The sequence below is a fragment of the Amphiprion ocellaris genome, chromosome 14 (genome assembly GCF_022539595.1).
Source record: "Amphiprion ocellaris isolate individual 3 ecotype Okinawa chromosome 14, ASM2253959v1, whole genome shotgun sequence".
NCBI classification, from domain to species: Eukaryota; Metazoa; Chordata; class Actinopteri; family Pomacentridae; genus Amphiprion; species Amphiprion ocellaris.
The window spans coordinates 10,460,361-10,487,069 of NC_072779.1; the positions used below are offsets into that span (position 1 = coordinate 10,460,361).

Consider the following 26,709-nt stretch of genomic DNA (forward strand, 5'->3'; position numbering starts at 1 on the left):
TAGATGAAGGAGGAGAGGTGATGAGGTAAGAAAGTGGGTGTAAAAAGTGATATTTTAGTGCTGGAAGGGGAACAGGGTTGAGGACACCGGAGAAAGAAGAGTGAAGGGAAAAATATGATAGAAGAAGAAATGAGTGTCAGGAGAGCAATCCTGGGATGCCTAATGAGGAAACAGCAGCAGCAGAGTTAAACCAGGGGAAACAATAAGTGGGCCAGATGGATTGCTTCTGAATATATAAACAGCCTCTGTCTTGAAACCAGGAACCCCTGCATGAACTCCATCTGAATTGCCCCTGCACTGCACTGCACTCCAAATCCAGCCTCCAGTAAAAGCTATTTATTGCTGCATTTTTTTCCTCTTTTTTTAAAACTGTGTATTCTTCCACGTTTGAACCTTCGCAGCCACTAAGTCTTAACAAAATCTATTAAGCAACAAAGCAAAACAACAACATCCAGCGGTTTTGGGCGCTGCTGTGCTCTGTATGAACCCATGCATGGATGGCTCCATGTTATTCCGCTTCAGCACCCTCCCAGAAAGGCCGCAGGTGCGCATGCGCGGCCAAAGCGCGCTACCGCAGACAGGGGGCGTCAACATGGCGCTGTCTCCTCGACGACCGCACTGACTGCAACCTGCCAATGAGAGAGAGACAGAAAGAGGAGAGAGAGAAGCGTAGGCTACCGTTCCGTCAAGCCTCCGTCCTCTTTTTTTCTAGCCCTATGAATCCCTATACATTTTCAGGAGGATAGGGTGAATTCAGAGGATTTTTTTTTTTTTCAAAAAGCGGCGCTCCCCCCCTTGTTTTTCCTGCGCAGTTGGATGGTTTTTGTGCGGCGGTAGCAGCAGACGCCCGAGCTTGTAGAGCAGGTGTGAGAGACAGCGGCGACCGCTCCTCTCCTCCCTGTTTCCAAAGGGGAAATGTCGAGCGAGAAGCCGGTTTCAGCACCACCGGGCTCTGCTTCTTCGCTCACGGACACAGACCGAGACCCCCATCCTCCGCCGGGCTCCTCCGCGCTGCAGCAGCAGCAGCAGCAGCAGCAGGTCGCCGCGGGCGCTGGCTCCGGCTCCACCGGGGAAAGGATGGTGTCTGCAGCCGGCTCTATGGTTCTCCCGGCCGGGGTGATCAACCCCGCCGTGCCGATCAGGAATATCCAGATGAAATTCGCCGTGCTGGTGGGCCTGATCCAGGTCGGGGAGGTTAGCAACAGGGACATCGTGGAGACGGTGCTGAACCTGGTGAGTTAAGCGGGACCACGCAGTGTTGGAAAACAGAAGGGAAGCCATAGAACACAGTAGAATCACTGCGCCCTAACCCGCTATGTTTTATTTACGATGCTTCACTCCCCTGGTTGTGTGGCTTTCAGGGGATGATGTCATTTGTTTGTTCGGAACATGGATGTGTTGTTTATTTTCTTCATTTTCTGTAGATTAAGAAAGGAGCGAGGCTTCCTGTTGGGGGGAGGATAAATAAAGCAGTATTATTGTAAAGCTGAATGAAGCATGTGACCCCACCAAGGCAGTGAGGGTTGTCTGATCTCCAGCCATTGTTGACTAAATGACCCGTTTGCGGTGCAGACGGGCAAAAGACGTTTAGAGTGAAACTGTGCGGAGTGTGCAGGTTATTCTCCTGACCCCGATCTGTGCCCTGAAGTGATGCATAGGCAGTTTGCAACAGACGGCGAACGGTCACAACGTTGCGCACAACACCGAACCCCCCCCCAAAATCGGAATCAAATCGATTTCCTAAAGAGCCGAATCACGTCTGTCAGCACGGAAACACAGTGATCCAACGCGGACAAAGGCCGACTAGCATTAATGCTACCCATCGACATATGTGTGTGGATGAGAATGGCTCCAATTTATGCACAGGCCTATTGTTGAAGGCTGGGCCCTGCATCCTGTGCGCAAAGGAGTGATGTATAGGTAGCTTTGAGGCGGTTAGTGCTTTATATTACTGTGCTTCAAACCGCGATTATTTATGGAGCAGATATACGTTGCCACCCCCCTCCTCCTCTCAGCTTTTGCCCCTTCACATCGGAGGTTGTGTCGGCGATGCTGGGCCTACCCCCTACACAACACATCCAGAGGATTTAATCCAGCCGGGGGGGTTTGACATGACTGGTGTGCATCGTTACGAAACAGATGAGCAAAATGCACAGGTCCGGAAGACTTAGAGGGATATAGGACGTGTGTGTTGGCTGTTTTCCCCTCTCCATGCATCAGGCGATGGCGTGTACTGCATGATATTCCATATCTGCCAAGGAAAAAGGGGGGCTCTGATCATCTGATCGTTTCTCTTTTGAGGAAGAGGTGGACTAATATAGAGCTGGTATTTAAACTGATTTCAGTGCAGTGTTTTCTGGACTATTTCAGGGTTTCATGTTGCCAGTGGCCTATTTACTCAGTGGATGCTTGGAGCAGGACAGCCTACAGCTGGGCTAAGCCATTTTCCCTAACAGTCAGAGTGGTGAGCCATCCTGATTCAGGTTGCCTCTCATCTCCCAATCGATTATCGGTAGTACACGGAAGAGCAGAGGGGCTTTGCTGGCTCACTCCAACCTTGTTTCCTTCTCGTACAACCCCCCGGGTCGCACAGGCCGATAACCATCCATCCTGCTTCATGGCCTCCTCCTCATCCTCATCCTCCTCCTCCTCCACTCAGGAGGGACGGAGAGAAGTGATTCTGCCTGCATAGACTGGCTTGGCAGGGCAGCGCCATGCATTTAAAAGCAGGTGGAGAGGGGTTGGGGGAGGAGAAGAGAGAATGGAGGAGGAGGAGGAGGAGGAGGAGGTTGTAGGATGCTGCAGTGGCTATGTGCTCAGAAATCACCAGCTGATGCAGCGGAAGAGGAGAGTACTCTGGATTGGCCCACATCAGATCAGTGAAAGCTCATCAGAGCATTCATCTGAAATGCACTCTCTGGTGATTTTTATGTAAATACCTGCTTTTAGGCCAACATTTTTTATTTGTGGACGTTGGTCCGATGCATTAACGCACAAAAGGCCCGACAAATTAAAGCAGTATGCGTTGGTCATACAAAGCCTTACTTGCTAAATCCTGAATTGAACAATCAGTTCTGGTTTGCAAGGCTGCCAATAGCTAAGCCTGTTAGGGAATTCTGCTGCCCAGCTCCTTAATTAAAAGAGTTGAAACAAAGAGGTGTGGAGGCAGGAAACCTCAGTGGTCATGCTGCTGGTACAATGAGTCCACTGTGACCCAAAAGCTGATCCATTATTCCAGTCAATGTGGGAGACCACAGCAGACACATTCTCCGTCCACCGTGGTCGTATTGATCAGATCCCACTGCGGCTTCTGGGAACAGATGGCTTGTCGGCTCTATCAGATACGCTCCCTGTTCTATACGGCACGACGCTGGCCTGTGCCTGGAGATGAACTATGGAATTAAAGAAAAGAAAAGGAGAGAGATAACAGTTGACATGGCCAGAGTGCTGCATTGCTGCCTTGTGTAGCGCACAACTAATATATTGAACTAATAGTATTTTTTAAATACAATTCAACACTTGCAGTCCATGCAGTGCATACGTATGCGTGCATTAATTGCGTGGGGTGCTAGCGGTGAGGTGCTCGGCTATTATCATCAACAAGGCATCACAGTTGTCAAGGCAACACTGCTCTTTGACTGCCTGCATCCAGACGCTCGACCACCTGGTGTTGCTTTCCACTTCCGGACTTCTCACACAGCACTCTGTCACAGCGCTTCTCTCTATCTCTCATGCTTCTCCTTTGTCTTTCTGCCTCCTATCATGTGCTAATATTTCTCTGCACTAGACGGCAACAACAAGGACCAAATCAGAGAGCAAGGTGCGCTCCAGTGCAGCTGTATTAGTCTATAGGGTTGATTTATATTCAGATGGGTAAATTTATTCTCAAACCTCCCATAGGGGTTGAAGTGAATTGAGATTTGGCTTCGAAGGCCGTAGCGTGTGATTCATACAATTTTCATACTTCAGTGATCCCTACATGGAAGCATCTGTGATGTTTCTCTTCTCATTTGTTCAGCTTTTTAATTTGTCACCAGTCCGTCCATGTTTAGATGTGCATCAAGACGGCTAATGCAAATGTTACAGCTGAGCGGTTCTCAGCCTGGGAGTTTAGTCCCTTCCAAGGGGCTGTGAGATAAATCTGAGGGGTCATGAGATGATTAATGGGGCAGGAGAGCAGAAGCAGATTTATTTTTCCAGATATTCCTTTAATCTTTGATTTTTTTCCCCCCTCTTCTTGAGAATTACTGAGCAGTTTTTAGCTTTTCAGGCCTCGGATAAAACCGGACAACAAAATCTCTCGTTGGTTGGCCTGGATGTATTCAATTGGTGATGCTCTACTTTGTGGACAAACAAAAAGGTTGGATGTCACTATTGCAGATGATACTCCACAGGACAGGATACTTTGTGGTGTAGTGATGGGCCCATTTACTGCTTGTGTCATCCCCTTTAGAAGACATTGCTTTCTTTTTTCTCACTGCACTGCTGGTTCTGTGGATTGAAACCTCATATGTTTCTCCTCGATGTGCAGCCACTTCTCTTCCAGCCTCTGCTTATTTGTGTTGTGCTGTTGGTTATCCAGAGAGGAAACCAGGTGAGGAGCAGAGTTTGCTGACAGAAGGAAAGGGGTTGACATGTGACTTGTCTGTCTGAACCCTACTGTCATTTCTTATTCTTTATTTGAAGTACTGAGACATACATTTCAAATGCATCCACAGACAGTACTGTCATTCTTTCTGCCTAAGTACAGCACCAGCTGTGCTTATTTATAGGCAGCTTTATCTGGTTGTAATGCTTTTTTGGGATCAAAACAGTGAGTTTCTCTGGCTTAGAAAACGATAGGTGACACACTCCTGGTCTTCATGTCGGCACGTTGCCTTTTATGTCCTCATGCATCATCCTCCTTGGTCAGATGCAATATCTTCTGGCAGTGTCAATCCCCACCTGAGCTCCTTCAGAGGTCCCCCCGAGTCTCTGTTAGCAAACGTCTCATTATCCTTGTCCACACACACTCCACAATCACCAAGGTCACCTGATACTGAGTCCACAGCCAGCAGAGTCGGAGTCAGCACAACATATTGAGTCACACAGACCCAAAAAACACACATGCGCTCACTCAGATGTGCTTATTTTGACATTGAATCATGAATACAGACACAAACTCAAACTACACACATTTTTTTTTTTTAACTCTTTTCTGAATGATACCAGAGAAAGTTCAAGGAAGATGAGGAAAAATGAGGGTGTTTTGTCATGTGTTCAGCACTGCTTGACAGACTGTCTGGAGTGCAGCGACACTGGCATGCTGATTTATACCTCGCAGATTTGGAAAGGAATAGGTCGCCTGTTTTCAAAATGTATTATGCGGTATGCCATTTTGCCCTGAGGTGGTTTGAAACATCAGTACTGAGGACTCAGTTTAATTGAACCGATCATCCAGCTTGCCCTGTGGCTGCAGACTTGGGGCAGAGGCTAACTATTTCCCTGAAGCGCCGTTATCTGCTTGTATGGCCATGCAGGCGAATAACAATGCGTCATTGTGCTTGCACAGCCATGCTGCTGAGTGTCCCAACAAACATCTCACTAATAGACGTAAGTAGTCGAATAAATAATGCATTTCCTGGCAAGTGTGGATTGAAATATACTTTGACATAAACACAACAGATGTTTATTTAGATATACCAGTTATCTGACATTGAGTATAGTGTTGTTTCCAAAAGACATTTATTTTCCACTGTGTTTTTTATTGTAGCTATAGTGCACAATTAAAAGTAAACAATAATTCAATACCAATGCCATCTCCAGGTGAAGACCTTACAATATTACATTAGAGAGAGAAACCCAACAAAAGACAAAGAAAAGACAGTCTTAAACATCACTATGTTAGTCTGTTTGTCAGTGAGATTACACAAAAACTAACTGGCCAAATTTCATGAACTTTAGTGGAGAGGGGGGACCACTTTATTTAAAATTGTGAGCTAGGGCATTTCCCCTGGTGAATGATGCTTTTTGAAGAACACAAACGTTGCAGGTTTCAACTTGTTAAATGTGAAGATTTGCTGTATTCTTATTTCCTGTCTTAAGTGACGCTTAATTAATTCGGGCAATGGACTTTCAAATATAACAAGACTAAAATAGATGCGCGATTTGAAGACATCATCATGGGCTTTAAAAAATTAGAATTGTATTTTTTTTTTTTACAAATTTTTGACAGACAATTCGACTTATCAGGAAAAGAATTGAGTGATAATGAAAATAATTGTTAGTTTTAGTTTGTTTAGTTTATATTCAGCCAGAGTTACCTTTTACTGTGATTTTTCATTAAATTTGATGTAATGTCAGCGTAAAATAGCATATGAGACAGTTCCAATCATTGTGTTTAATTTCTCCATTTTACTATGATTGTAGTAATATTTTCTGTTCACATGCCCATTTTCACTATATGTATTTGGATGTAATGTTAGAAGTACTTGTGTAATCTCCTTAAAATGAGAAAAACAATGAATAAAACATTGTCCATTACAATTTCAAAATGTCTTTTTTTAAGGTGAGGGTCAGTCCAATAAAAATATTCATTCTACCATCACATAAGACAAAAACCGCTTCAGATCTCCACAACGCAGAAACGGCAATTTGAAAGAACAAATGTGAAAATAGTTGCAATTTTTTTTCCTGTTCATCGGCTAACCAATTAATTGGCTGATCATGTCCACTTTTAATGCAAACTTAGTTATTTCTGAACTAATTTCTACTTTAATTTTTGTGAAGAAGAGCAAACATCATGCTCAAGCTCATGCTGGAGCAAAGAGAAGACACATCAGCAGCCTCTCACCCTAAAAACCCAATCATTTGCTTCATAAGAATCAAACTGAGAAACATATGCTGTTTTGTAGCACTGATGCAGTTGAGATTCACACCAGTTTCCGCTGTCTGGTGGCAGGAGGGAGCAGGTGGAGATGAATTTCAAACAGTCACAATACTTTAAATAAGAGTGTTCTTATCAGTAATAGGAATTAGAATGGCAGTTGTTCAAGAGCCATGACTTGTGTCAATTGTGTCACATCAGAGCACTGGGGATTGACCCGTAAATGAAGTTGTTGTCATGAAACCTTACACAAGTGTAGTAGATGTATGGACTGTGAGGAAAAGATCTTTTCTTTATACCTTTATTTTGGTACAAAAATAGGACACTAAAATGTTTTTCATTAGATTTCACTGCCAATTTGTTCCACAGCATTGCATTGTATTATTGCTCTCTCCCCATTCACTTAGTCTAGTTAACCCAAAATAACTGCACAGGGGAGTTACCAAAATGGTTGCTGAGTGGTGAGACTTGCCTACAAGTACTTTGAAAAAGTGTCTAAGGAACCCTGAAATTTCAACACAAAAATGTTCTAAAAGGAGGATGCACATTTTGTTTCTTCACCGGGTGTTTTGCAGTCTCCTGCCAGATCATATTTGGGGGTTATTTTTGGGAAAGATTAGCCGCTGTAATGCTGCAGAGGAGCTTAGTCAGTTTGTGCCTGGGGTCCACTGCCAGTGCCGGTCCCGACCCGAGGGAGAAAACTCAATGTTTTTACATGTGGTGACCTGCCACTTTAACTGCATGAACACACACACACACACACATATACACTCTCTGTGCCTGTTTGTCCCTCTCTCTCGCTCACACACACACATACATACGTGGGTGTGTGCATGTACGAAAAGCTGGAGGATGGAGGGTGTGGCTTCTGCTGCAAGGTCATGAGTGACTTTGCGATCTATCACACAGCTGGGTTGTCCTGACCCCTGCAGGAGCCACAGAGAGCGTGAAAGACAGGAGGAAGGAGATGATGTGAGAAGGATGCCCTTTTGCTGTAGGGAGAGCGACGGCGGGAGAAAGGTGGCGAACTAAAGATAGCAAAATGATGAGAAGCATTCAGAGAGTTTCAGAGGGGAATATTGAAAAGTCTGTGATTGTCCTTCAGGTGTTCTTTTCTTCGGTCCAGCTGTATGGTGTTCTGTCGGGGTCTGATGAGTTCCAGCCCCCCTGTGGTGCCTCATCACGCTGTGGGTATCGCAGCTCTCCCCTCTGCTCTGCACCCGGTGACACAGCAGTGAAATACAGTAGGAAGCCCATGGGCCTTAGTACACGGCCGAGTTTGCACAGTTTTTGTACAGAGCACGAGAGATGCCTTGACATTTTGAGATTTAATTGGCCATTTTTCTTCATCACTCAGGTGTCACTGTGTGGGATTAGCTTGTACTGGCTTGTTAGCATGAGCAGCTCTGTGAAATCAAGGTCACCAGTGACAGCTTCTGCCCGCCGAAGCATCCTGGACAAATGTGGAAAACCCGACAAATATCTGGAAAAGGAAATTACCCAATTAAAAATATAAATGTCAGATTGCTCCGTAAACCACAAACCCTTTCAATCCCAAATCCTCTTACTGGGATCTGCTTGCTTCAGACTTGCATGAGTCTTTTTAAGGTGTAATACTGATTCCTCCCAGCTTCATTATCTTTTCAGTTTCAGTCCTTCTGACTTGGTAACACGATTTGTGTCAAACTCTCACCGGCCTGATTTGTATGCGTGCCTACGAGGCATCCAGCTAAACCGTTCACCTCTCCGCGTCTTAAAGCACCTCAATCCTCCTTCACTTTCGCTAAATTCCTCCTCATCCTTTGTTAGCTGCTATTTCCGGATGTCTGGATTTTTCCCAGGATAAGCCATGTAAGATTTTGGGGGTGAAGGCACCTTCTGGGAATCGGAGGAACACAGAAAAAAATGTCCCATCCTTGCTTAACGACACGTTTTGTTAGCTTCCTGTCGCTTCCTCCATCTCTCCATTCTTTATCTCCTCTAAGCACATCCATCCTCCTAACCCCTCGGTGTAATCTGGTCCCCCGCTCCCTGACTCTGGCTGGGTGAAGCGGCTGGTGGATGAATGTGGATGATCCCTATTGTGTGGAGGTAATGGAGCTGTCTGCATTGCCGTCCCTCTCCGGTTCCTTTTCTCCACACACACTTTCTCCTTCTACTCATCTTTTCCACATTTTGAGCTAAGAAAGTCTGGTGGGAGACAATTTGTGGTTAACCATACATCTGCCATCACCTCTTACTTACTGTAGCTATAGGCTTTTGTCAGTGTGGATGTAGAAACTGGAAAAGAAGGACGGGGGAGACGACATAAGAATCTTAGGCCCAGCTGCTGCTGTCACCGATGAAAGAAAGTGACAGAAAAGGATCGCAACACTGCAAGAGCTGCAATGACTGTCTGAAGCTTCAAACCACCTATTTTGTGTTGTTTTTTTTTACCACTTTGAAACACAGTGAATAGTAGAGCCTTTTGTTTTAGTGCTCTAAAAATTTTGTTTGCGTTGGTACACAGATTAATAATCAGCCATATAGAAATTGCACTTACCTGCTACAGAAGTAAAAATTATGAAGCAAAAATGAATTTGACAAGGACAGCAATTGCTCGTCGTCAACTGCTGAACTGTGGTAGAATTTAATTACTGTTAAACCCAACACTGACATTCTCTTTGCTTTAAATAAGCTTATTTTCTGATTGAAGTTGTAGTAATCATATTCATTCATTTAAGTTTTGTTGATTTTAAAAAGTGGCCGGGCATTTCGACATGAGAGGGTTCGATTAAGATCAATTTAATTTTTAATTTTTAATTTAACCGGTCAAGTCCTTATTGACAGTGGTGGCCATCCACTACTTCACAGGTCCTTAGGCATTGAAGGTGGATCAGAATATAGTTGGAGAAACACAGTTATTGAACATGTGGGGTTTAAAGACTTGTCAGTGATGCTGTAGTCATTACACTCCGATGCTGGAGAAACTATAAATTGCAGAGTTTGGCATTTTACCTGCAAGTAATTTTCACCTTGTACTATGAATGTCTTTTGTTCAGTTTCCTCAGGGTTATTACACCCAAAATGAATGAGGACAAATTCTGAGATTGCTCTTTGAAATAAAAACTTTAAATATAGTCAAAACTTTCTGCATAAAACGTTTAAAGAAATAAAATGAAAATATTACGTAAGCCCTAAGAAATAGTTTTGCTTTGTCCAACAGTGAAAAATACTCAGCTAAATAATGACGGATGCCAAAGACAAACAAATGCATTTGTAAAACCATAAAAAGCCATTGTTATTCTTATTTAGTAACCAAAATGATGACTTCATTATTAAAGCATTATTTTGTGAATCAATTTCCAGTTACTTTTGCAGACCTAGTAAATAATTCATTTGTGCACTTTCATGTAAAGGCCACGAGAAGCTTGTGCTCTTGATCATTCTTGTTGTCTTCCTCTGTGCTCTCTATTTCAACACTATTGTGTCTGGCTGGTTCATGCTATTGTGTCTGCCCCTTTTGTGTGTTTTTTTTGTCTTCCTAAAATGTGTGCATTGTCTGTGTGTGCAAGGGGGGACGGTGGGGGCCATATGGGGATCATTTCTATGGAGTCTTCATACACAGCATTTGGCTCAAAACCGCTGCTGAGACTTGGTTGTTGCTTAGTGTGCATCTGTGTGTGTGGATGTGTGTGTTTCTGTCTGGCACCCCTACAATGCGGTAATCTCCAATTTATAACAAGCTGCTTTGTTTGAATTACCTGGTGTTTGTGCGCTGGCGAGTGTGTGCCCCCGACATCCCCGAGAGTTGATAAATGAGTGTTCCTACAAACCTTTGCTTTAGTCTCCTACACCTTCATCTGCACATTTTCTCTGGCAACGTTCACAAACACACACATGCACACAAAAAAAAATACACAGTCCTCTCTTCCTTCTTGTAGCTCACATCATTGCCTGGCAGGGGTGATTTTATATTCATGCTGGCCTACTTCGCCTCGCTCCCTTGGCTCCACACACACACACACACACACACACACACACACACACACACACACACACACACACACACACACACACACACACACACACACACACACACACACACACACACACACACCTCACATCTGCTTTACTGGAAGTATATCTAACTCTGTAGCTATTCATCATACTGCATACTGCAGTGGCCGAAGGTTGATTATAGCCAACTTTGTAGTGTGTGTGTGTGTGTGTTTGCATGTGTGTAACTTTCGTATTCCACTTCATACATGTAGCGTCTCCCTGCTACGCTCATACATGCCCTGCAGCCTGCAAAACAGTGTCAGTAGCTGCAACAAGTCATTTAACACCACATTAGACTGGTTTGTAGATCGACACTCGGTCTCCAGCCAAAACATTTTCTCTTTCTGTTTCTTCCATCTGCACCGAGCGAACAATCCATCAGGACGGCGTGTTCCCCCCTCCATGAAATAGACTTTAACTAGTGACTGCAGAGAGAGCTGCAATCCCTAAAGGATTTCATCTAATAAATCCACTTCAGTAATGGCAATGAGCTCTAGATGAAGGGGAGGGTTAAACAAGGATTTTTTTTTTTTTGGCTTTCAGAATGGAATTTTTCATAAGACAGCACAGCTTGATAAGAAAAAAGCCTCGGTAATGATGTGTAGACTCAAAAGAGAACTAGTTAAACAGCTCGGACAGTGACACAACATGCTTCTTTATTGTGCTCCTTTTCTGTGGAAGTGATACATTCTGACTAACACTGCTGCAGCACTGGTTTTAGCAATAAGGTTTGGTCTGTGTGCTCTGGTTCGTATCAGCAAGGGAAATAAGAATGGTATCATAATCTTCTGTCGAGTACCCAGTCTTTATTTGACAATAACATTCTCTATGAGGGCTGGATGTCCTTCCAGTAGTGTTGATGACTGATATGAGAATATTTTAGGCCTATGTTTGACACCATGACAAATTTACGTAGTCTGTTGAATAATATTTTCACACAAATTCTAAGATCCTGCATTGTTTAACAGTTAAAAGTGACTGCTGGTTGGTACTTACTTTCACTTTAAAAAAAAAAAAACATTAATTCAGACTTTGCTACACCTTTATCTCTCGATAAGTAAAAAAAAAGAGGCAAAAACCGTGTGAACAAAAGACTGCAAATCCATTAAAATTGATGACAAGATGTGGATGGTGTAATGTTGAGACCAGTAAATCACTTGATCATCATGGAAAAGAAAAATGTTGTGCTTTTGAAAAACAGCTTTTCAAAAAGCAGCAATAAAATACGCTACTCAGGAAATAAATAGAGAGCTTGGACTTTAAATTAAATAAATGAAGAGAATGAAAATTCACACTTGCAAATTCATTTTTTAACCGGTGAAAATCAGTGCTAACAGTTGGACGAAGGTCTGGATGTAGGGATGAACCATTCATTGCTTTTGAATTGAAATCAATATTTGAAACAATGCATTTAGCAAACTGCAAAGTCTACAATTTTGGAAATCCAGGGTTTTACATGTCATGTCTGTGGTTTTCAAACCCATGCCATCACCAGGTCGATTAGGACAAACAGGTTGTGCAATAATATGATAATGTGGAAGAGTATTTTTGAAAGAATTTTGAATGCAGGCACCAAAACAATGATTTTGTTCTGGTATTGAAGGTTCACATTTATTCATTTTATGCTCGAGCACAATTAAGAGTGTACAACAACAGTAGGGGCTTCTATAAGTGCAATGGTGTATGGAGCTAAATGCTAATAGCAATGCTAACCTGCACACAATAGCAGTTGTAATATGCTGACGTTTGCAGGTGTAATCATCATCATGGTCGCCATCTAGGCTTAGCATGTTAGCATGCTAACATTTGCTATTTAGCACCAAACACAAAGTACAGTTGAGACTGATAGGAATATCATTAAGAAACTTTCCTTCAATGCTTCCTAGGTTTTTCCATACTCCTAGTGGCTGTAACTCTCTTTGTCCCTTTCGCTGCAGTTGTTTTCCTCTTTAGCTGGGAAATTATTGCAGATTCACATAAAATGCATCACTACCGACCACAGATACCAGATTTTAAACTCCACCGTCCTGCAAAATACAGAAAGATTTACCTCGTGGTGATAGTCTCAATCAGCATTGTCTGAACTTGTTGGGAAGACCTTGAATATAACAAATGCTAATTGCTAAGTAGAATTTCACAATTCAGCATTAAGTTGTCTTGAAAGTTACTGTAGTTTATCCCGGACAGGTCAGTGTATATAGCATGGCAATCCAACCAACTTTTGCTCAGTTTTCAAGTAAAACCACAAATGTAAAGCTGGTATGCATTGTGCCAATATATCCAGTAGATGTTGACACATTTCTCTGGATATGAAAAAAATTCGACCTACTGGTGGCACTAGGGCAAAGTGATGGAAAAACCAACACTGATATCCCTAGAGGTACATTACTGTGGATATTGAATTGAATTTCTATACACTGTAGGTGATTCTAAGAAATGTAAGCTGGAAATCAGACAACGTATAGTCCTGATCCATCCTAAGAAGTTTTCTTTCCTGGCACCAGTAGCACAACTGAGATTGATATCTTACAGCACCTTGCCAGGCATTAGCTTCACCCCTCCTGCGAGCACTTTCGCACTCAGAAACCCTGGAAGAGAGAGAGATGAAGGAAGAGGTTTGGAATCCAGTGCTAGGCAGTGATGGTGACTCACCCTGCGGACTCCTCTCCACCTCACCCACCCACATCCTCCCCAGCACCACTCCCCTCCCTTCTTTGACCCTCACCCTGCCTCCACCAAGCTTGGGCTCTGGCTCCAGGAAAACTGTTAGGTTGGAATACAGAATATGAATGCAGAGAAGCACGCTCCTATAATCAAGCTAATGTATGGATCCGTAAGAGTTTCAGTCTGAGTGTGTTTGTTCGTGTCACCGCTGGGGTCACAAATGGAAATTATGGTTTATTTAGTTACACAAATAACTAAATGGGTATTCGACTAATTTGGCATTGCTGTTATGGATCACGCACACATTGATTAGTGTGTATCTATTGTTTTAACTTCAGATATTATTGTGTTGTTTGCCTGAGGGACTGGATCTACACAGGAATGTTTACCTCCAAGTAAATACCGTATATATGATTTCTGAACTTCCTGCTTTTGATTTTCAAAATTGACTCACTCATCCTCCTCCCCTGTCTGCAGAGTTATTTCTCCTGTGGACATTACTCTAGACTTTAGAAATTTTTCTATTCTATCTTAATCTTTCAATCCCTTTGAAGTCATATGTGTTTATTTTCTATTCCAAGTGTCTGGCCTTCTCAAAAAAGAGAGTCGGAGCTCTCAAGGCTGCAAGTGCATGCTGGCAATGCGCTGTGATATTTGAGAATGGATTTTGTGCTGATATGACCTTTTGATAGGAAATTGTTTTTTGTGAGTGAATTTGACATTTGACATCATCATCCGGGGAGCCTGAATTTCTTTGCAAGGAACTAGCTTGATCACATTCTGCACCCAAAATTCATGTGTGACTGTCATTATGCAATACTCTTGTTGTAATTTAATATTATTTCAATTAACTTTGACGGGAGCTGTGTTGGATATGGGCCACTGATACCAACTACATGGAGGCTGCACTGAGCCATTTAACTTTAAACAGCACTGTTACCAATTAAAGATTAAATATCTAGTAATCAGCGTTTCAGTGTTTTGTCTACTTCATGCATAATAGATGGTTGTTGCAGATATGACCCTTTTGAAACTTAACTCTTATCTTCATCATTCGGAGTTTCAGTTGCAGCTGTTTGAATCTTAAATGTCTCACTTAGTTCTCCATTAGTATCCATGAAAATATCCTCCAGGATGATGGCACGGTTTCTAAATTATTCCATCGAAATGGAATCTATGAGATAAAGTATTAATGTATTAAATCCCTGAAAGGCATGCAAATAAGGCGAAGTTTCCAGTGTTAGACAGTAAAATAAGGTTCACGTTAAAAAAAAAGAAAAAAATTGCCTAAACACGTAAGACACTGGAATCATAGTTGATCACCACAAATGCAAACTTCAAATGGTCCCCTTTCAAGGTTTAACTTCCAAAGCATGAGATTCTGACAACTGCTACACTGTTACTGCTGTGTCTGCTGTACTTCAAACAGCACCGGCTTCAAACGGCGTGTCTTCACCACTGTCCAGTGTGGAGGACAAGTCTGAAGTAAGGCTGATGTAGTGACAGGCCTATAGCACAGAAACACCTTGACAGCAGTTGAAGTTGGAGCTGATTCTCTGGACCAAACCTCTAATTAAAAACAGGTTTTCTCTTGCGTTAAAAATAATAAGTGGTATGTTGAGAGCCAAGTTTGCTTTCAGAGTTTCCATGTGTTTCTTTAGCTCGGAATTACAGTCTGTGATTGTCTCGCTTGACTTATGATTATCTTTCGGGTGCCCACTGTGTGTGGTCTTTTTGTACAAAAAAACCCCCCCACAAAGTGCATCTTGCTCAGTGTGTGTGTGTGTGTGCGCATTTGTGTGTCATTCCCGACCCTGTCTTATGATGATGGATTACTGAGACTCATTGGTGCTGCTTGCTGCCTCTCTTATCCTCCATCAACTGTGGCTCAGTGGAACAGTGCTCTCCATTGTTTCACGGATGGCGAACACGCGCGCAGGCTTGTGCACGTGTGAGCACTGACATACATGCGTGCACACATGCTTTCTGCCGCAGCGCACACACTCACAGCCAAACCAAACAAACAGATTAGTGATCCTGAATTGCCACCAGCTTGGCCTGAGTCGGGTCTGCAGGGCTTATCTGGTGACCTTCGAACTTAACATCGGCTAGTCCACACCTGCCTGACCTCAAGGTTAGACGCTCAGATACATTTAGAAAAGGTGATGGTCACTCATAACTAGATATGATTTGTTGCACAGATCAATTGTTCCTTGTTGAGGCTCAGTAAAAATAATGAGTTCGTAGTGACTTGTAGCTCTCTCTTGTCTTTATTTTCATCTCTGACAAACCCAGTGAGGTGTTAGCAACACACAGGATGCCCTGTAGGACTTTGCTTCCTCTCAGCTTTTTTAAAATGAGCACATTTGAAATGAAAAAATCAGGAGACAAGGCGTGAAGGCCTTGTTAAAGTACAAAATAGAAGCCTCGAGTCCTTCCTTTCGCGGCTTCTGTGACATTAACACACAAAAATGTCTTTCCTGCTTCGCATCTTGAAGAAAAAAACAAAAAGAGTGAAAGTGAGTTACCTTTAGTCCTAGACAGAATCTGCTTTTTCCGTGTAGAAAAGGGCAAAAATGTGAAAGACAGCACCTGAACACCTGCCTCCTACATGCCATCATTTAACTTGTGCCTTCTTTCTGCTCTCTGTGACTGGTAGAATCCAGCAGCATGTCTCATTTGTTTCACGCTGTCCCTCCAATGCTGAGCTCTCAATTACTCCCTCTCCTTGATGCTACTGTTCTCCCTGCCTCGTAGTTTTTCTCTTTGCACTTTGTTCTTTTTTTGTCCTCTCTCAGAGCCTCGCTACTTTAGATGTTTTCTCTCTCCTTCGCTCTCCTCGAGACCTTTTCGTTCCCTGTTGAGAGAAGGCCCTTTTTAACGATAAGACTGAAGGACTTGAGACATAAATCATAAAGGTTTCTGTTCTGGTAAGGCCCAGGCATTTCCCTGAAGGAGGGTAGGTGTCCCATTGCTACTGGAGGTTTTAGATTTTCTTAAACGTTGATGAGGCTATGAAGAAGATAAATCTATGCTCATCCAGTAATTTGTGCTTTTGGGTTCAGGTGTTGAATTACCAAAGATCCACATTTTCTTGATATGACTCATGGCAAATAGTGATTCTGGGATATTTTTGGGTCTATAAAGCTAACAGTGCTGTCCAAATTGCAAGAAGATGCTCATTTGATAATTTGTTAGACGTTCTGCACGTTCCAGTGTTTTTGTTGTCTGATCAACTGCGGTGGCTATCACTGCTAATGCTAGCTTGTTTTGATAAAATTCGTGCCTTTCTTTTCTGTCAGTCTCGTGTATTCCTTCCTGCTGTCTAAGACCCAGCTATCACTACATAAAAGTGGATTGACTGCCCCCCCCCCAAACTGAATAAGCATTAGCTTGAATTGTGTTGCATAAAAAAAGAAAAATGTAAATTTATTCATGAGAAAGTGCAGTGGATTATTATTTTAGCTGAGAGGCATGATTCTACACAGTGGTTCAATACTGTCAGTCTCAAGCACACACGTTCAGTCACTAAATGTATATGACAAATTGTTTGATGCGGGGAATATACACAGAATTGAAATTGAAATATCCATCTCCTTTTTATCCATGGTTCAAGAATGGCACGAAAATGACTTTAAATTGGCGGATATTTCCAAATCCAGATTTCCACTGAAATCTAATCAATTCTTCTTTGGCTTACAGCCTGCCAGTTCTTCAGATTTAATGGAAATTAATAGAAAAAATGATATTAATTCAATATCCCACTGACAGACAAACAGCCAAAAGGCAAAAACAACCAACTTGGCGGATATGAATTTTTTAAAACTATAATGCCAAACTTTTTTCATAACTGCAGTATTTTCTGTCATAATAAAACCACCATAGAATGTAGATTTCCATGCAGACGCTAGAATGCTGTTTGGAAATTGTGAAAGCTTTGTGAATCTATAAACAGTGCTTGTAATAATGTGTGTGAGAGTGTCATGTGGTGTTCTGTGGGACAAAAAGGGAAAAATGTTTTTTGTTTGTTACCCAATAGCATGTGACAAGGCTTATTGCTAGATCCGTTACTAAGCCTCTTTGGCCAATCAGGTGGCAGACATTTTAAACTGCAGTTGGACGAAGTCAGCTTTGTGATCACTTGGCTGCAGTTCTCAGTTCCTGCAGTGTGTATGTACGTGCATGTGTTTCTGACGTGGATTTTTCTGTTTTTATTCTTTCCTGAGAATATCAGCCATGAAACAGTGCAGCTCTGTTTTGCTGCTGCACCTTCAAACAGTGTGACTCTCACAACTTTGAATTTGGTGCCATTCATATCTTGCTGTCACAGGCTTTTAGTCCTTGAAAAATATTGACTGTATTAATACAGCAATTAGTACAGTTGCAGCTTCAGCTGTTTGTCAATGAACTTTGCAGCCCCAGTGACGGATTTCCACCGTAGCTTCTCCCCGTCAGTGTATCTGTCAGCAAAGAGAGCAGGAGCTGTCCGTTGTGCTGAAAAGAATCTGCTGTGTTTGACTGTCTTCTCTATTTATCTGTCATTTCTTTCTGCTTTCCCCAGCAAACATTCACACCATTACTGTTACTGTGCATTTCCTTTCTGCCCTGTTTGTGATGTCTGACCTCACTTTCATGTGGCCTCTCTTTCCCCCTCTTGATCTCTTTCTCTTTGCTGCTCTCTTTCTTCTCTGCTCTGCTCTTTTTAAAGCTCCTCGCCTTCCACTCCAGTAAACAGACTTTTAAAAAATTAAATTTGTTTTTCTTTTACAAGCTACTCATATGCAAATGAAATGGCACCTCGTTATTATTGGATTATTTTGTGTAGATTCTCTGCAACCGTGCCGTTCTCTTCCCCCATCTCCAGTGTCTTCTCTTTTAGTGTTTACTCATGCTGTCATTCATGTGTGTTGCTGCGGCTGCTGTGAGCGTGTATGAATGTGTTAGTGACGAACTCAGTGAGAGTGTTGGTGCGAATGACTAAGACCTACAAGACTTTTTTGCAATGAATTGTTTAAAAGGCTTTTGCCCTTTGAATGCTGAGTGTGTGTGTTTTGACTGACTTTCTCGAATGTGTGCGCGAGTGTGAGTGCGCGCTTCTCTGTGTGTTTGTGTACAGTATGTTTTAAGCTTGCACTTAAGGTTTGAGTCAGATGTTGGAGGCGGGAAAAGGCACATTGAAGTGGTCTGCAACAAACTGGAGTCTTTCTAGAGGTTTTCATGGAGACAGATCTCAGTAAGTATTACTGTCTCATCTTGCCTTCTCTCATGCCTCTTTTATCCCGCTCTTTGGTTTCTGGCAGTGTTAATAGAAACTGACAAGCCAATACATGGGAACGCTCAATAGCTTTGCTTTTCTTTGATGTATGTACAGATGCACGTTCGTGGTTATTTTTGTGGAAAATGTGCTCAGGGTATAACTCTTGGCACAGAGAACACAAATGTCAGTGTTTTGACTCTAATAGAACTGCAGAGCATACACATATTTGCTAAATTGGAGGCTTGATTGGAATTTGTCACCTTCCTCGCACAGCGGCCTTGACAGGATCACACTAGCTCATTGGATAAAAGCCTTCTTTGCCCATGGGCCACAATGTTTATGCATACATGACTTTCCCCATATGCCAAATTAGGCCCTGAAACGGTACAAGAACTGAATAGCTAATTTTGCATTTGGTGCATTATGGTCCGCACTTACTGTATATACTGTGTACATGTAAAACACAAAGACTAATTCCCTCTGAAGATTTGCATTATAGTTATTTTCAAACCAAATTTGACCTTTGCTTACTAAGTAAAGCCACATGACAAGAAACAAACAGAAAGATCGCTTGGGCAAAACAAATTGTTACAAACCCTGATCCAAAAATACAACGGATAAGCGCTCTAAACCAAACCTTTAGCCCAGCTTATTTTCTCCTGTTTTCTCTATTATTGGCCCTGTGATTGGATGGCTTATGTGTGGGAGAGAAGTGAGAGAGATGAAGACAGTGTTGATGTCATAGAAAGAAGCATGGCTGCGGCATGGAGCTGCTGTATGTGGCTGACGTATGGGCTTGTAATGAGATGCCATCTGCATGTTGTGTAGTTCGTTCCGGTCTCAGTTGGCAACGTTAACTTCTGGGTGATTTTTGTCTTCTGATGGTGGCTCATAAATGTCTAGTTGAGCTTTTCACTGTTGGGTAGGGGGAAGATGAAAGGTGGTGCTATACAGGCCCATTAGTCTCAGTGCAATCACTGAGAGTGGTTGGATGGAGATCTGTCAGTTTCTAGTGAACCATGGTATTTTTTTTTTTTTTTTTTTACATATATAATGCAACCAATAGCGAGGGTGACGCATTTGGCTTAAAAGGTGGTGCAATTATCCTTTAAATTAATTTTATTTGTCACATATCACAAACAACAAAAACAGTTCTGACATACAGTATGCTGACATTTAGAAAATCACACCCAGATTACTGTTCATGCTACCAACTCTTTGAGGCTGTACTTTGGCACATTGGTACCATGCTCACACTAGTCTGACTCACCTGATGTAGACTTAGAATAGCAGTCAGCCATTTCCACCATATAATTCACAACTATCTCCTTCCCTTCCACTATTTGCATAACACAAATTTTAAGAAAATCCCTTCCCTACAGGAAACAACAACAGTAAATTACATGCTGAAAATGGCAAATTTTAGTTGGTACAATACAGCAGACTTACTCTTTTTGTGACCCATTTCAATAACAGTGCTTTCCTCCATAGTTGCAAATGTTCCCCATACCACTGTTTTGCAGGGGCACCGTCACTGCATCCTGGGCTTAGCACTGCCCAGCATGACTCTAATTTGTCAAAAGAAATGCAAACAAGCAACAACACTCTTTCTTCATATCAGAATGAGGAGAAGTCATACCATTCCACTCATGTTCTGAGGAGACAGGTCTGGTTATACAAGATGACTGTTCTCACAGCAATTATACTCACATAATGGTATTTTATTTACCATGTTCCCAACCGCACAAAATGTGACCAAGGCTGATTGGAGTGTTCAACAAATAGAAATTTTGACCTCATTATTGTGTTTTATTAGTTGCCAAGGAATCACCAGTGCCATTAAAAATTACCTATCTGTGCCAAGGTAATCTGTCTAGTGCTTTTCAAAACACAACCTGTTAACCTGCGACGGAGGGAAAGTCAGGGGATCACCAAAGTCAGTAGTATTCATCCTCTGAGGTTTATTAACAGCTGTTCCAAACTCCTTGGCAATCCATTTAGCAGTTGCTTAGTTATTTCACTCTACAGTATTGGACTATTAGACTAGTAAATATAAAGATGTGCGGTATATAATGCATCATCTACACGTGTATAAAACCTGTGTAGAGTCAGTGTAGTTGTGGCAGGTATCCTTGTCTACAGGTTCGCTTATTGTCAGATTTTGCTCTGTCAAGTCACTTCAAGTCTCTGAGGAGACTTAACTGCCTGAAGGGATCTATATCATTGCTGTGTTGTATTGTGTCTCGTAGACTCAAGACATGTGCCTGTGTCATTTAACGTTACTGTTGTGACTCAAAATAGCTACCCAGGTCACAAAGTGCTTGATTCATGCTGGCCTAAACCAAACATACATCCATCCTCCAGTGTGGATTTCTGTAATCAGTGGTGAATTTTTGCAGTGTCTGATGTATGTGTTGAAACTGTATTTTTCTGCAACGAACTTCCCTTTCCTCCTCTCGTCTCTCTCCAAAGCCTGAAGTAAAGGCGCTACACTTTATGCAGAACAGCTCTTAGACATTCCATACACTCGAGGCTGATGATGTTTGTTTTGCTGACTCCTGCATGTGTGTGCTGACTATGTGTGATGTTGTTGTTCTGTATAGGGTTTCATGAGCGGGGGCTGTTTCTTGTCCCATCTGCCATCTGTGCCTGCACTGGTACAAAGGCCCATGGGAAATGCAGTCTACAGGGCTGTCCCCTCCTCCCTCTGTGTCTGGAGGCTACAGTCAGTCAACATGTCTTTGTTGATTACTATCACAGAGACAGAGACACATACGCTGCCCTTTTCTATTTCAGCTCCTTATCCCTAACTTCCATTCCTTTTCTTTACAGCTTTTCCAATTTCTCTCACACTAACATTCAGAGAGTTACTAACCAAGGGCCTAAACTAACCGTATTTAGCTATTATGAATTTATGTAATTAGAATTTTTGAGATTATTCTGTTAATTGTTTAGTGTACATAGTGTACAAATATACTCAGTTTACAGCGATATAAAACAAAAACAGAAGCTTCAAAGCTGCCAAGGTGACAAATCCATATTGCTAGCTGGTCAAATAATCTGTCCAAAACATTACAGTCATCACTATAAGATAAAGAAAAGCAGTGTTTATCACCAGCCTATATAAGGAATCAGTCCTAGTGAGACACACTATAATATATTTTGTTTTCAAATTTTGCTCCAAATCTTATTCTTTAACCCATTTTATTGAAGCCACTAAGCTCACATATATTCTCAACCTAAAGCAATGGAAAAACAAGATTAGAAGAAGTTTATCCTCTGAATATAAATCTGATCTGGTGATAAAATTAACCGCTGCTCTTATCAATGCAGTTTGCCAAAAATGAGGTCATGCAGAAAACAGAATGTGGATTATTGAGTGTTTAGTGGCCAGTTTAGCCCTTGTGTAATCCATATCTTTGCAGAGATTTGCTATGGTCATCACTGGAGCACTAAACCCTCCACTGCACATTGTAAGGCTGCAGGCAATAAAATTGCTCTGCCGTCCTGATAAGAAAAGCACAATAGCATTCAGCTGCTGTCTCGCCCTCATTTTCTTTCTCGCTCCACCTCTCCTACCCAGTCTCCCAAACGCACTCTTTCTCATCACTGTTTTCCCTTCTGCACAATCTGCTTCCTCTTGCCCCTTTTGCAGTTCACACTGTTCATCCTCTTGTTTGTTTTTTCTCTCTTTCATCTCCCTCTCTTGTTCCCTTTTTGTCCCCCCTCGCTCTCCTTCAAATTTTGCTCTCCTGCGCTCCGTCGAGCCCTCTTGGCGAAGCGTTAAGTGTATAATCTGTGATCTCATGTCTAGATGGGCCTCTCGTCTCCTCTCACTCTGCGCACAAAGGAGCTGAATGGTCGCAACTCACTCAGGGGACACAAATGAGTAATGAGCCGCACACAAATGCACACACCAAACAAACACGTGCGTGGCTGCGCCTCTCCAGCGCACTCCCAGGGGCTTTGAAGTTGCATATTGATGATGCCAGTTCCAGAGGCTCAATTGAATGTGCAGAGGAGGTAGCTATTGACCGTCCACTCGCCTCTCTGACCTGTCATCTCTGATGGGCATAATGAGCAACAGGTGCCTCTTTTGCCAGGTTTGGCCTTGATAGAATATTCAACAGTAAGTCATAGTAATCAACCAGAGTAATTGCTTGTTTGATGTGCCATCACAGCACTACACCATGGGCTGTGAGAGATTAAATCATTATTATTGTGATTAATGTATCCCCTTTCAGAATACACTTTGAATAGCTGTGTTCAAAATCTGAATGAATCAAAACCAGAATTTTTATTATAAGGCTACGTAAACCAACTAAAAAGCAAACAATTGGTTTAGTAAAAAAAATAGGTTCTCTGGAAAACCAATGATTTGACACAGTTGTAAAAGGTTTTAGCATATGGTAAGTTTCTCAGCCATTCATTTCAGTGCCATGTCAAGACATTCTCACATGTCACAGCAGGAAAAGCACAAGTCTAAAAATTCCGTTTAATGATTGCTACATTCCATTTAGCTGCTTCAGTTCTGGGTACTGGTATTGGCCTCGCTGGCTCATGGTCATGACATACTAGGGCACTTGAATAGAGTCGCAAATGAACAGCTGCGGTTTTATATTAGGCCAAAATAAAATGAAGAGACCTAAAGACCTGAATCAAACAGCCTTTTTAACTTCATATTTTGTTTGTTTTATTCTCGTCCTAGATGACTCAGGAGCATCAAGCTGGATTACACAAAACCTTAAAAGGAGGTTTCAATATTTCATGTGACATTGTCTTTTTTTAACTTTTATTTGTTGTTGAGTAGAGAGAAAAAATGTGTGAGGAAAGAGAGCAGGCGAATGACACGAAGCAATGAGGGATTTTAAACCACACTGCTTGATAGCACCTGCACCCACACGGTATTTCCAGAACAATAGTATTTGCTAAGCTAAGTTTGTATGGTTACATTTTATCTCATACTCACGAGGGTGCTACATGTTCATGTCTGTGCTTTTTAAACTATGCAGTGACTATTTTGCCAGAAATTTGCCAAAAAAATTTAAGGTTGGAAGAAAGTGGTTTACATCTAGTCTCAACAATGAGCGTTGGATTCTGTTCACCTTCACCACGATCTTTCTCTTACCTTTACCATGTAGTGTTATTTGAAATTAAGCAAATCTTATAATAGCTATAGTTGGAATTTTATAGTAATTATGATTCAAGTCATAATGTAAAAGAGGTTGCTTGTATGGATGAACCTGTAGAAATGATCACTGGCCGTCTACAGCTTTATTGTGTTGACCCACTCTGTGTTTTTGGCTGCAGCCAACAGTTTATATTTTACTAAAGAAGCTCTAAAAATCTATTGTTCACCATCTGCTCAGCACCAGTGACAGACACAGTTAGCAGCTAGCTGGTAAAAACAGATAGTGTAGCAGCTAAGAGGCAGATACTCTTCAAAGCTGGGAGAGACCAAAAACAGAGCTAAAAGAGAGTTAATGTTGGACTTTGGAAACACAACTCCTATTGAATGCTGATGGGATGTCAAAATGTGGAATAGGCCTTTTTCATAGAAGACATTTTAAACTGTTTTAGTACGAAAGCCCAGATGTTAATCATAAGGATCTCTTCTTCTTATTCAAATATCCCCCTAAGCCTTGACAATGTGACAATCAGCCCCCATTTATTACTTAAACCTTTACTTTTGCTACTGTTATGCATCCTCACTGGAAGAGGCCTTTTACCATTGGAGCAACTCAGTTTCAACTCAACTGTTCCTGAGCAGTTTAGCTGGTGAGAAAGGGTCACATGGACACAGGGAGTGTTTGTTTTACCAACCTCTTATGAGAGCTGGTTTTGGCTGGTCAAGGGGCCTGCTCATATAAGCTCTTTGTGGTGTGAAGACGGTCCTGGCACTCAGACACCCTCTGCCCTCCTTAAACCCCCACCTCCCTGACACAGCCTGAGTGATGCCAAGCTGAGTGCCAGCTTCCTTCAGGGTTTGAATGAGCTGCACTGGAAAGCTGATCAGGACAGAATTAGAAACAGGGGAAGCCGGCGGGGGAAAGGTAACACGGAAGTGTGCGGGTTACGGAGCTGATATGTTGCATGAAAAGTGAACTTCGCATGAGCAGTGTCTGGCAGACAGACTTCTCTCAAGGCCATACAATCTCCACAATATGAGGAGATTAGTCATCAGTGATAAGCCCAGTGAGAGACATTCATACATTTCAGACGAAATGTGTTTCAAGGTTAAACATAACATAACTGGTGCTCTAAGCATATAACATGCAGACTCATATTCATGTCTACCAGCTCCAGCTTCTAATGTTTTGTTGTCCACTTCCTTAGCAACTGGTTGATGACAGACTGCTTGATTCAGCCGCCAGTTTCCTTGATGTTTTGTGTGTGTGTGCGTGTGTGTGTGTGTGTGTGTGTGTGTGTGTGTGTGTGTGTACATGAACGGAACATACAGAAACGAGCTGTGCGCTTGGGGAGCAATCATTGTCATAATGCTGCCAAAGCAAATGTCTTGGACCCGTTGCCAAGAAGGCCGTGAGGTCAGCGCCTCAGAGGAGAGAGGAAGGGTGGCAGTGCCAGGCCTCTTTCTCCTGAAGCATGTGGCATAATGTGTGTCCCTGTGTATGTTTGTCCTTTAACCACCAGGGGATGTGTCGGCGTAGTAAAGGCCTCTTGTGCGTGCTCAATGATGTGATTACTCGTCCCTTTTGTGAGTGCTTTTCCCATTACGGGTGGGAGCCGACATTGTGGACTCGCAGAGTGGGGTGAAATGAGAGACTGAAGGTTACGAGTGTTTACGCAAAAGAATCATGTTCTCTCATAAAACTAATTAGCAATCTTTTGTCGGTGTGCACGATGGCGACGGTGATGGTGCTTGAGTGCGCTCGAGTGTGCTCAGGCTGTTTGTGATCAACCTTATTGCTATTTAGGCAGCACGTTTATTTATACATCAATTAAAAGCGCCGTTCGAGCAAATAATGGGCTCATGCATCTGTCATTTTTACTGAAGCCACGTGAAATGGAGAACATATATTTGATGTGAATGTTTTCATATTGGAGAATATTTTCTCCCGCACCCTTTCTGTCTCCCTTTGGCTTCTTTTTTCCGCTGATGTTGGAGGTCCTGGCAGCTCTTGGCAGTGTCGTCCAGGATTTAATCGCCTTTCCAGATGTTGCTGCTGGTGGAGGAGAGATAATAATTATCGAGACGCTTCCTTCTTTTTCTCCCACCGTGTTTTCAGCACTCAGGCTCCTTTTTTTTTATGCTTATTGTTTGTCACGAGACTCAATTTGTTACAGTCGTTTGCATCACCCCTCTCATCTTGCTGTGATGTGCCGTACATGGGTGGCAAGTGTAAGCAGAGAGAGATTAAGCCTTTGCTGTACATGTGTAGGTAATACCCCGGGGACGTGTGCGATCCTGTGTTCAAGTCGCTGCGTATCCCCGAGCAAGTTTCTACAAAGACTGACTGCGCCGTCTTCGCACCCCTTAAGCTTCGGTTGCGCGGTATATCGAACATCTTCAGTCTGACAGGTTGTGGGTAGGACGCAGTGGTCCCCAGCGAGCTCCGTAATTGGGAATCTCAGAGGAGAGGGGAGAATTCAATGTGGGATGAATTAATTCTTCCTGCCTTTATTCTATACCTCGTTCAGGGGTCCTCTCTAATCTGTGCTAATGTGTTCGGAGTGCACTGGATCAATTCACTTCGGTGAGACAGAGGGACAGAATGAGAGAGGAGTAAGAGGCAGTAGCTCTGACTGAAGAGAGGAGAGGGATGGGAAGCAGGAGACGAACATGGAGACTGTTTGATAAATGTTGCGTTAATGACAGAGGCCTGATCAATCATAAGGAAGGAGAAGGAAACTATCATATTCA

At 42.5% G+C, this 26,709-nt stretch overlaps 1 protein-coding gene across 14 annotated transcripts in view; it reads left to right on the forward strand.

The window, feature by feature from the left end:
- The first annotated feature begins 610 nt into the window (after positions 1-610).
- Positions 611-26,709, forward strand: part of nbeaa (neurobeachin a) — a 92,919-nt gene continuing 66,820 nt past the window's right edge. For 8 of the 14 annotated variants that reach the window (XM_035943029.2, XM_035943033.2, XM_035943034.2 and 5 more), the window contains exon 1: positions 612-1,233. In XM_035943029.2, coding sequence (XP_035798922.1) covers positions 916-1,233 — 318 coding nt within the window. In that variant the 5' untranslated portion in view covers positions 612-915. Of the gene's footprint in view, positions 1,234-26,709 lie in introns of all 14 variants that reach the window. The other 6 variants (XM_035943027.2, XM_035943030.2, XM_035943035.2 and 3 more) reach the window with 2 other exon arrangements.